Consider the following 12,453-nt stretch of genomic DNA (forward strand, 5'->3'; position numbering starts at 1 on the left):
AATTTGTCAATTACCTTTTAAGTGGGATCATAAGCACATGTAATTTAGAGCAGAAAGCTCTAATTTAGGGGGATATTAAAGTTAACCAAGATCACAAACTACTGATAGGACTTGGGATTGTCTTATAGGAAAAAAATAACTCATCTGGGGATGTGGAGAGAGGGGGGTGGGGGAGTTTATTGGCAGGTGAAACATTAAATAAACAATTTTATGCATATTTCTTAACTCTAATTTACTTATAGAATTATCTGCTACTGAGCAGTGCTATTTTACACATGAAATAATTAGATGTTTTTTTTTTTTAACTGGTTGATTCCCAGAGTTAAAAGTAAAATTATCCATTCACATTTTTCTTGTTTCTTCATGAAATCCTTTATGAAATTCACTATATCTCCAGAATTCACAGAGCTGTTTTACTGAATGGAGAAAACCTTTATAGGGTGTTAACTGCGCATCTATGACAATTATTTGGGAAACTTCAAAATAAAATGACTCAAAAATTAGTATTTTGTTGTGTTTGATTTTCGTACAATGTGAAAGGATATCTACTTTCTTCTTTTTATTGAGTTCTTCTTGCCATAGGTCATGTCTCTTCAGTTCATGGTCAATAATGTTCATACAGAGAGCACCAATTTTATAGTGAGTGATTAGCCCGTGAAATTGAGAAAAACTGCAAAAAAAAAAGTACAGGTTCGGTGTGATACAACTATTAGCACTATATTGCAATGCCATAAAAGCATCAATATAAAATATACATCACAGGATTATGAAAGTCGAAAGGTTGTGAACCAAAGTAACTTTTATGTACTTGTGTGTCTTGTTGCTTTTTTTAGTATGGCTGTATGGTAATTCGAATATCACTGTACCTTAATTGGTACACGTGACAATAAAAGACCTTTGAAACCTTTGTTCCGTACAGAGCATATGCGAGTAAGGGATTAATCCCTGACAACAGAGGGGAAAACCACGTTTACTAAAGAGAACAGCTCTGATGTTGTATTGGAAAACCTAATCTTGGAAGCAGATGCGGGGAAGACAGAGAAATTGAGATTAGGTGATAGCTGCTTTGCAAAACGCAAGGGGGGAGAAGATGCAGTCCAGATAACTGTGAGAGTCCGTGGTTTATAGTAGGCATCGGTTGAAATTCTGTTTCCTTTAATGGACGCAGAGAGGTCAAGAAAGGGGAAAGAGGTGTCAGAGATAGGCCAAGTGTAATTGGGGGCACGTGGGATTAGTAGTAGAGTTTATTCAATCATTGAGTTCTGCATGGGTGCAGAAGGCAGCCCCAATGCTGCAAAGAAAGAATTGGGGGATGGTACCAGCGTACGTTTGAAACAAGGACCATTCAATGTTACCAGCAAAAAGACAGCCCATGGCTAGTTGGGCCCATGCAAGTACCCATGGCTACACCTGGTGGGAAATGAGGGGTAAAGTGACTGGACATCAATGGTAAAGATAAAGGGCCTGTCCCACTATGGCGACCTTATTGGCGAGTTTAGGAGAGTCTCTGCTCGCCACAAGCTCGCAGCATGGTTGACACATGGTCGCAGGTGGTCTCTGGTGCATTTCCTTCATGGCCGAGAGGAGTTCCCGCATAGTGGTTACTACAAGCAGCCTCAGTATGGTCGTGGAAAATGTTTCAACAAGCTGAAAAATGTTCTGCAAGTAAAAATTGGTCGGCATGGAGAAACACGGTCCTATTGAACTCGTAGTGCAGTGGTAGTGGGGTCACCATGTCGTTGTAGGTAGTCGAGGTAGTCGTAGGTAATCTCCTTTGCAGACCGAGCATTTTAATTAGCTCATGGGGAAAAAAAATGTAAGCACATGTTTTCAGAACCAAGGAAAACCAACCGGTAATGTTAAATGGCCGCTAAACTTCATAGCTGTGTATCTCTGGCATATTAAAAGTTGTCTGGCTTCTTAACAGTGTCTCCATTCCTTATTCCTCCCCCCCCCACTCTTTTAAAGGACTTACCGTACACTGTGCCAGCCATGGTTAACCTTCCTGTTCATCGCGGCTGTCACCTTGGTTTGCACCGTAAATTTCAGACAGCGCGCGCGCGTGTGTGTGTGTGTGTGTGTGTGTGTGTGTGTGTGTGTGTGTGTGTGTGTGTGTGTGTGTGTCTCTCGCTGACGGTCGATCCAGCTCGTTTTTTTTCAGGCGAGTGCCCCAGAGCTTGAAGGTCGTAGACAGTTTGCTCCAAAGTCGCATAAGTGGGACACGCCCTTAAGACAATGGGGGCCGAGGAATTGAAACTAATTCAAGCATTCAAAAAGGACATTAACAAGATGCTCTATGGGCCCTGGATTGTCATAAAGAACTTATTGAATATGAATTCTCAGTTTCAGAGATATTATGTCAAATGAATATCAAAAATGATAGTAAGCATGACTTCCAAGTCTAATTCTCAGCAATTTCTAGCATTTTTAAATTTAAGCCTTTTTATCTATTGAGGCATTTATACACAAAATGTAGAAAGTTTAAGAGCAATATTTAATGCAAGATAGTAATATTAGGCATTTAAAATGAAAACAGCTCACAGATACTCTAACATATTCATATGTAGTCCTACCTTGAGAAACAGAAAAATATGTAAATAATGTTGGTTGCAAGCTCCACACTTTGCTTCCAGTCCTCTCTCAACACTCGAGCCAATGCTCCCAACGCAGTCTCTGAAAATAGAAATATAACCATTTTAAAATAGCTAAATAGGGAAGAATTGCCCAAATAATTCTTTGAAACATAGGTCAAATTGTGTCAATAGTGGCAAATGCAATTCAATATGCATCATACAAATTAATTAATGTCAGGTCAGGGAACTGAAGTTACAAAAATATATATTTAATCATAATGTGGGGTAATTATGAGGTGCTTATATTGTCTTAGAATAAGGATGGCTAAATAATGGCCATCATACCGATGTACCAAGGTACCGATTAGCCATGATCTAACAGAATGGTAGAATAGACTCCTGGAGTTTATTATTCTGCTTTGGTTCTGAGCGAATGGAAATGCAAAATTTCTCAATATTTGTTTCCGTGGAGTTGAAGAAAAATAATGTCTATTGAATACGAAATGAATATACAGTAATGAGTGAAAGAACTTGGAATGAGACTGATGAAGCTTTTCCAACAATGATATAAGTATAGGGAAGTCATGCAGAAAGTATAAAGTAGATGTTGAAAGCCGGCCACCATTGATTTTCAATTATGAAGATTAGTTTACCATTCTGCAGCAATTCTTCCAAATTATCAGGATTGCGAGCCAACTGAAGAATGAGTGCCGAACCTCGAACTTTGTCAGTTATATCCTCATACAACAATTCTATGTAATCTTCAATATCGTTAATATTTGCTATTTCATCAATCTGTGGGAAGTAAAATATATGCAGAATAATCAGGCACTTTTTATAACATATGTTAACATCAATGCAATGCCCCAACAAAAAAAAATAGTGACGCACGGCGAAGCGTGGGGTCTCCCTGTCGCCCCTGGATTTTGGAATGTTCAAAATCCAGGGGCAACATCTGGGTGTCTCATCATGTTGTGTCTCATCATATGTCACATGCTGACATATGCTGTCCTGCGGGTGATGCCCGGTTAGGGATAGGGACCACAGATGGGCTGTAAAATATTCTTCCTTGAATGCATGGATTTTAAACATTAATATATTAAAATTAATACAATAAAATCAATTGTGTAAGTGAAAAGATGTCCGAGTCGTTCAGTTTTATTTACAGATGTATTGGGCCGCTTCCAGATCCAATCACCGTCTAACTTTTCACAGGGATGGATTCAGTGAGTGTAGACTGAACTCCCCTCTCCCCTCCACCTTCCCCCCTCCTGCCCCCATCCCTCCTTCTCCACTCCCCCCTACTCTTCTCCCCTCCCCTCCTTTCTTCCCTTCCTTCTCCCTGCTCCACTCTTCTCCCCCCTTTCCTCTCACCCCCACCTCCCCTCACATCCTCTTCTCTCTCTCCCTTCTCCCATTCTCCCACTCTCCAACCTCCCCCCGCCCCCCACCCCACTTTCCCCGATGTCCCCCATTTGTGGACCCAGCCTGTGACAGCTAGATCCCACTATCAACCTAGAGTTAGGGTTAGGGCTACGGTTACCTCACCCTCCCGCACTCCAAAGGCACACAGGTTGGATAATTGTCCCTAGCGTGTGTGGGATAGTGTGCGGGGGATCGCTGGGCGCAGGCTGGGTCCACAAATTGGGGACCCCGGGGAAAGTGGGGGGGGGGGGGTTGGAGAATGGGAGAAGGGAGGGAGAGAGGGAGAAGGGGATGTGAGGGGAGGGGAGGGAGTGGAGAAGGGGAAGAAGAGTGGCGCAGGGAGAAGGGAGGAAGAGAGGGGAGGGAAGAAGGGAGGGAGAGGGGAGGGGAGAAGGGTGGGGGGTGGAGGAGAGATGGAGGAGGGATGGGGGCAGGAGGAAGAGGGGGGTGGAGGGGAGAGGGGAGTTCAGTCTACACTCACTGAATCCATCCCTGTGAAAAGTTAAAGACTGTGATTGGATCTGGAAGCGGACCAATACATCTGTAAATAAAACTGAACGACTCAGACATCTTTCATTTGCACAATTGATTTTATTGTATTAATTTTAATATATTAATGTTTATAATCCATGCATTGAAGAAATAATATTTTATAGCCCATCTGTGGTCCCTAATCCTAGCGCTAACCCTAGCCCTAACCCTAACTGTAACCCTAACCCTAACCCTAACCCAAACCCGGCATCACCCGCAGGACAGCATACGTCAGCGTATATATCGTACAACTTGACGGTTTTACAGGCGTCAGTCACTGACCTTCGCAGTCACTGAAAAAAATCGCAAAGTGGGACAGGCCCTTATGTCTTCAAGTTTCCCTCAGGTGCTGGCTGAGCACTTTGTTTTTAGTCAGTTCTCATTTTAAATTAGAATCAGATTCACCACATAATCACTTGGCAACAATCATTATTGCTAAATATTTTGAAGAATTATTTGGCATCCTTAATTTACATTAAAACTAAAAAAAATGCCCCACCACAATATTTTCAGTTTCAAGTTCAATTTACTTTTGTAACTTACTTCCATTCCTTCAAAAGGAGGCGGATCTTTCAGCTTGCCAATCTTTTTTTCTTGTTTTTCTAAAAAGGACAAGAGTACATATTTTATGCCAAAAACAAATATCTGCAATGGTTCAATCCATAAGAGTAGGCAACACTTTGCTTAAAAGATGACAGGAAACGCTGGATACATTCAGCAGGTCTGACAACATTTGTGGGGGGGAAAAGTTTAGATTTCAGGCCCAGGACCTTTCCTCAGAACAGGGAAAAGGAGAAAGTTCAGTTCTCGGCAGCAGGAAAACATAGGGGTAAGGATAAGAACAACAAAGGGAATATAACCAATTGTTTGGTGAGATTCATGTTATGATTTTATTTTAAGGATTACTTTGCCTGCACTTTGTCAGGTTATTTAATCTTCTAAATTATGAATAATTATTATTTCAATATGAATAGTAAGGAATGTACAAATGAGCCAGATATTTCTTAAGAGCATATCAAAGTTTCATGATATCAATGGAAAATGTTCCACAGAATGGGTTTGTTTCTGATGCACGTGGAAATTTCAATGGAAACAAATGAGAGGCCAAACATTTTGGACAAAAGGAAAAGAAACAAAGATTATTTTCTAAATTACAATATTCTAGGACCAATGAAGATCCAAAGACATCAAGGGGTCAATATTGTTGGTCAATCAATTTGCATGAACAGGCACAGAAAAAACAATAATCATGAAAGCCTAACATAGAAGGCCTACTTCAGTAATAATAAAGTAGACTTAGAACTACAGAACTATTAGACTACAGCTCATGATTAAACCACTCTTGGAGCACAGAAAATTATTCTGGGCACTTGAACATAGGAAGAAGGGTTTCGACCCGAAACGTCACCCATTCTTTCTCTCCAGAGATGCTGTCTGTCCCGCTGAGTTACTCCAGCATTTTGTGCCTATCTTAGATTTAAACCAGCATCTGCAGTTCTTTCCTACACATAGGAAGCATGTGACCGTCCTTGAAAGGGAAACAGGAGAAAAGAAAACATTTGATTTTAAGGAGAAATTAAAGAAACTGGGGCTACTGAAATTTAGAGGATAATTCTGACTCTCAAGATAACCAGGGGAACTGGTAGCATGATGCACAATAATAGCACAATTTCTGGTGGTTGAAGAGACATGGGCTAGAGATTACAGTCAGGCCTTTCAATGTTAGAAAACGTCTACATGTACACAGAAGTAATAGTTTGTAAGCGTTCTACCCAGTTTGTTTTTTTTGCTGGGTTTCAGTGTCAGTTAGAGATGAAAATATTGCAAGTTTGTACACATAACCACATAGAAATATTAGTGCTGATTATTCATTAAATAATAGGGAGACAAATTGTAAGAAGCTCCATAAAATAAATTGCTACCTCTTCCTGGAGGGCTATCCCTGCGGTTCTGAAGGTAATAGATTAGCTGTTCAACCTCTGCTAGTTTACACGGATGAATGAGCTTGCATTCTTCTACCACTTTGCGTGCCAGGGATGCGATGTCAGTGTTAGCATTCAAGCTTTTCAGGCGAATACTGAAAATAACAATGATCTTATTATCTTGTCAAGAATCAATATGCTGAGTACTTGCACAAAACTTGTACCATAATTTGATGATAAAATACAAGACAATGGCATGAATTATTACATGGATAAATGATACAGTAACTATAGCTGGAAAGCAGAAATGTTGTTAAATATATAAATCTAAATTTCCATCTTTCACCATTAGCTTTGTGAATCTGCCCTTATCTTTGTTTTTTCAGCAATATATTTTGTCCAATCAACAATAATGATGTGCTCAGTGTCACCGACTGCTGATCCATCTTTTTAACTGAAAATAACATTAAAAGTGTCCAGTCCTTTGGTTCAGATTTTAACATTTTCAGGAACAATTTAAAAAGTCCTCTCATTCTCTCTTTTTTTTTCTTTCCGTGGCTAATTTAAGTACCACCCACCCTAATCCATTTAATCATCCTAAAAATATTTGCAGAATATTACAGTATATTTATTTCCAATTTTTTGCGGAGCAAAACAACATTTGATGATATCAGCATGTCAGTGCTAAGTAGACTATAACTTTGGAGAAATTGATGCTTCCACAAAAATTACACTTTCATGCGGCACAGTTGCGCAGCTACTGCCTCAAAGTGCCTGATATTCGGGTTTGCTCCTGACTCTGGGTGCTGTCTGTGTGGAGTTTGCACGTTCTCCACATGTGACCATGTAGGTTTCCTCCAGGTGTTCCGGTTTCCTCCTAAACTATGTGCGGATTTGTCGGTTAATTGCACTCTGTCAATTGCCCCTAATGCATAGGGAGTGAATGCAAACATAGAACTAGTGTGAAGAGGTGATTGATGGTTGGTGGGGACTAGGTGCACCATTGGGCCTGTTTCCATGCTGTGTTTTTCAATCAATCAATAACTTTCTGTTGGTTCATTAGTACTTGGAGCCATGCGTACAATGACTCTCTTCTGCTATTTTTACACACTGACCTTGTCTATATGCCTGTACCAGAATGGAGAGGGTAAGATGGCAGGGAAACAGCAGTGGCACCGAGAGCACTTGGATGAATAAACACACATAACTATATACGAGTCAGCACCCATCAATGAGTAGGCAAATAAAGGTTTGGGAAGGTGAAAGAGGGGGGCAGAGAATATTCTTCTTCGAGATTTGGGGAAAATCAGCTGACTCTGTCCATGAAGGACACCTGCTCCCAGGAGTGGACCAGACCAAATGTGCCGCCCTAACCTGGTAGGATTAATGTCCCCAAGCACTCCACGCAATGAGTTTTAAGGACCATTGACTCATGCCCTGTTCCTCCACGAGGAAGAACTACTGTCGGTATCTTAAGAGGAACAACAAGACAACATCATTGTTAGCAGAAAATTATTACTGTTATTCAAAACATTTTATGCAGTTTAAGCTGTTTTCAAGCTCCTCCTAAACTCAGCCGTAAAAGGAATATGTTGAATTACAACTGCAAATTACTGCTTTATTTATGATCAACGTGCCATCAAAGTTCTTCATCAGTAAATACATATTTTGGCCTTCTGCCAATTTTTTGCGCGGGCCTCTTATTTTGCTTTCCGTGCAAAATATTTTAAAAATAGAATATATCCGAGACAGCTTGGATTGTTAAATCTACAATAAAAACATATTTTGATAATCAGATCAACAAAACTGCAGATGCCAGAAATCCAAAACAAAAATAGAAAATGGTGGAACCACAGAGCGGGTCATGCAACAGAATAAGAGGAGGAAGAGTTAGCATTTCCGGTCAATTACCCTTTATCAAAACTGAAACATTAAGAAAACAAATATGTTTTAAGTTGCAGAAAAGAGGACAGTGGCATAAAGGATTGTCTGTAGTAGGATGCAGATCAAAGTTGCCAAAGTAATCCCAAAGATAGACACAAGTGTTACGTTACAGCCTTATTCTAAAATGGATTACATTTTTTTTTTTAATCTTCAATCCACACACAATACCCCATAATAAAAAAGCGAAAACAGGTGTTTAGCAATTTTTGCAAAGTAATTAAAAAAGAAATAACTGAAATATAAGACCAAAGATCTTGATTAGATTTCAGAACTGGACTTAAGTCATCACCATGACCAAACTACATTTTACAATAAATGGATGGCATACTTTTTTTGTTCCTTTGTTAAGTTTCAAAATAATAAATAATTTCCATTCACAATTAAATTAAAATCATCAACGTTTGAACGTGAAACCCAAACTATGTGTTTATTTACAAGGAAAAAAAGACCCAAAACTTCAAATATCTAATGCTGATTCAATGTAAAAAAGTTGTAAGGGATTGGAAAATAACAGATTACTCCATTATTATTCTTCAAGGAGAAGCTGATGAGTCCCTAGATCATATGGCAAATGAATTGGAGTATCCATTTGAATCAACTGGCTATTCTCAGGTTCACGAGGTTAATCCCCGAGATGGCGGGACTGTCACATGAGGAAAGATTGGAAAGACTGGGCTTGTCTTCACTGGAATTTAGAAGGATGAGAGGGTATCTCATCGAAAAATATAAAACTGGACAAGCTAGATGCAGGAAATATATACCCAATGTTGGGGGAATCCAGAACCAGAGGCCACAGTCTAAGAATAAAGGGGAGGCCATTTAAAACTGAGATGAGAAAAAACGTTTTCACCCAGAGAGTTGTGAATTTGTGGAATTCTCTGCCACAGAAGGCAGTAGAGGCCAATTCACTGGATGAATTTAAAAAAAGTTAGATAGAGCTTTGGGGGCTAGCGGAATCAAAGGATACGGGAAGAAGGCAGGCATGGGTTACTGATTGTGGATGATCAGCCATGATCACAATGAATGGTGGTGCTGGCTCGAAGAGCCAAATGGCCTCCTCCTGCACCTATTTTCTATATTTCTATAAACGATCTGCATGTTGGTCCTAAAATAATCATATTGGTAATATCGTTTATGTAATTGTTTTTTTGATTCAATATTTTTGAAAATAATAATGCTCCTGATTTGCCATTACTACCTAGTTAGATTTAGCAGCAGTCTATCAGTCATATTAAAATGATTAATTTTCAAATCTGTCATACATTAGCCATTTTCATTCTGATTAGGTGAACTATTAAGTTCTATAATAGGATTATTACATTTAAATTTATTGTCGAATAGTGGCTACTTGTTTATTAGTTTAGAAGATTGAACGTACCCAAATGATTATACTTAATACTAGAGTAAAGGGATTTTTTTTTAAACCTCTGAAAGTTATTCTGGATAATGAAAATAACATGCTTTCAAGTTCTATGTGGGGGAAAAAAACCATTGGATATTTGGTACTGCCTTGAATTACACAAAACGAGTTGTTACTTTCAATAATAGATGCAAAAATCTAAACCGAAACATTTAAAACCCAATTATCAATGAGCTACCACATAATAATCTGCAACTGTGTAGTCTGAGACAAGAATATCCTGATATACTAATGAGAAATTCATGAGTTTAGCATTAAAAGGGCAAAGACTGGCAAAGTTTTGAGTTATAAAGAGACAGGATAATTTGAGTTAAAAGAGATTGAATAGCTTTGGATAGTTTTCCCTGAAGCAAAGGAGGCTGGGTGTTAGGGGTTTATACTTAGGGGTTTATAAAATAATTTGTGGCATTGATAACATGGATTGTCAGTCTTTTTCCCAGCGTAGGGAAGTCCAAAACTGGAGGATGTCGGTTTTAGGTGAGAGGGAATAGTTTTAAAAAGGGGACCTGAGAGGCATGTTAATCTACACAAGTGATGGGGGGGGGGGGGGGGGGGGAGGAGGGAGGGGGTGGGGGTACATGGAACGAGTTGCCAGTGGAAACATTAGGGACGGGTACACGACATTCACACAGGTACATAGATCGGAAACGTTTGCAGGGAAAAGGGCCAAATTCAGGCAAATAGTACGAGCTCAGGAAGACCCCTTTGGCATGTGCGTGTTGGGTTGAACGGCCTGTTTCTGTGTTGCAAGTCTATAATTTTCGTAAGATATGATCCAACCGTTGTTCTGTAAATTCCTTAATTTCACAATCATATATTCTGTCTGGATAGTCTTTCAACATTTCACATTTAAAAGTTAATCTAATGACTGAATATGGATCCTTATTCAAGCCTTTACACAGATCCAAAGACATTGAAAAATAAAATTGAAACACTTGTTGCACATTTTAGTTTTTGCCTTAAAATAATTTTACTCTTCAAATTAATAATGTTGCAGCCACCATTTAACCACCAGCCTAATCTGTTGATACGACTGTGAGAGTAAACTACCCGAGTTATTTGGTTAGCTGCTGAAAGATGAAAGGAGATTAATTATGTTATATTAGCCACATTGGACTTGGATTATTAAGATTAATTACCATGAGACAGATAGAATATGTCAACATAGTGTGTAATATATATTTACAAACAGTTAACTGTGAAATAAATGTGTTGAACTGTCAGCAAAGACCTAGCTTATGCTTAAAAATCACTGTGGTTGGTCAAAAATTCATTTCCTTCCAACCCTCTGAAGGTTTTGCCAAGAATTTTTGAATGTTTTTTCATTGCCCCAAGAGGTTTGCAGACAATGCAATACTCCTTTCCACCCAGATAAAACTCTGAACTATTCAATTAGTTATCACCACATACAGCTTCTGGCACTGCATGAGTAGAGAGACTTGTTTTTGCGAATGGAATGCTGGAGCCTTAATTGTACAACAATCCCAAAAACTTGGCAGTGAAACGTTGCCATTCTTCATTGTAGATGTTATGTAAATAAAAATTGCTGCAGTGATTTTAATAATATTTTATGAATCAGTTACAGTATGAAAGTGGTAATCATTTTTCCCAATATTTATAAAGAAATAATATTCAGAAAAAAATGAATAACATGTTTCATAATACTCACATCTTCTGACATTCCTTCCGTTCTCCTAGCATGGCATTGCCCATCTCACCCAAAATCGTAGCTTCCACTTCATAGTGAACAACCAAAGCTTTCTCCGCTGGATGAACATCTATATTGCCCCCTTTCACTTTCCTAAAGAGAAAAAGAAAAGTTATTGAAGAAAAACAAAAAAAAAACATGCAGTTCCATCAAAATTTTAAAAATCTAAAATTAAAGACATCAGACAACACCGCTCTTTATTGATATCTTGCTATTAAATAACTTAATGTTTTATTTTTTTTTTAAATATTTTATTTATTAGAAGTGAGTACAATGCATTGGTACAAAAACGATGTTAACATATTACATTCTCTGTACAACTTCCCTTTTTTTTTTTAAAGAGAGAAGTGAGAAAGGAGAGAAGAAAAAGAGGTTGTGAAAAGTGAAGAATAGATTAGTGAGCGTGGGTGAAAAACCAATAAAGAAAAAGTGAAAGAGAAGGAATAAGTGAAGAAGGAAAGCAGGAGGGAGATTATTCCATTGCCACAGTGAGATGGGTTTTTTTTTTAATATTCTAAATCATCTTTCACCCATACCTGAAACTGTTGGTTTTCATGATACTATGTCACCACATGAATCCAAGAAATCTATAAAATGGGGACCAACTCCTTAAGAATAGGTCTTGCTTGTCTATTAGGAGGAGTCTCATTTCTTCCAAATGTGCTGTGTCCAGCATATTACTGATCCACATTTTAAATGTTGGTATATTAGCATTTTTCCAAAATTTAAGTATAAGTTTTTTTGCTGTTATTAACCCATAATTGAAAAATGAGTTTGGTGTGTATTTAATTTGTTCCCATCTCCACTTACTCCAAATATAATCATTTCAGTGTTAGGTTCCATTTCTGTCTTAAATAGCTTTGAGAATATATCAAATATATCACACCAAAATTTATAAAGGTTTGAACAAGAGAAAAACGAGTGCGTAAT

The 12,453-nt window shown here is 38.4% G+C and overlaps 1 protein-coding gene across 3 annotated transcripts in view; it reads right to left on the bottom strand.

Moving 5' to 3' along the window:
- kifap3 (kinesin associated protein 3) overlaps positions 1-12,453 on the bottom strand; it is a 132,093-nt gene that overhangs the window by 98,424 nt on the left and 21,216 nt on the right. For all 3 annotated transcript variants that reach the window (XR_004413262.1, XM_033028221.1, XM_033028220.1), the window contains exons 2-7: positions 11,485-11,616; positions 6,452-6,606; positions 5,073-5,131; positions 3,227-3,368; positions 2,574-2,673; positions 546-670 (exon numbers count right to left, since the gene is read on the bottom strand). Coding sequence is in view for 2 of the 3 variants with exons in the window: in XM_033028221.1 (XP_032884112.1) it covers positions 546-670; positions 2,574-2,673; positions 3,227-3,368; positions 5,073-5,131; positions 6,452-6,606; positions 11,485-11,616 (713 nt within the window). In the remaining variant the exon portion in view is untranslated. The remainder of the gene's footprint in view (positions 1-545; positions 671-2,573; positions 2,674-3,226; positions 3,369-5,072; positions 5,132-6,451; positions 6,607-11,484; positions 11,617-12,453) is intronic.

Source organism: Amblyraja radiata, chromosome 10 (assembly GCF_010909765.2).
Source record: "Amblyraja radiata isolate CabotCenter1 chromosome 10, sAmbRad1.1.pri, whole genome shotgun sequence".
NCBI lineage: Eukaryota > Metazoa > Chordata > Chondrichthyes > Rajiformes > Rajidae > Amblyraja > Amblyraja radiata.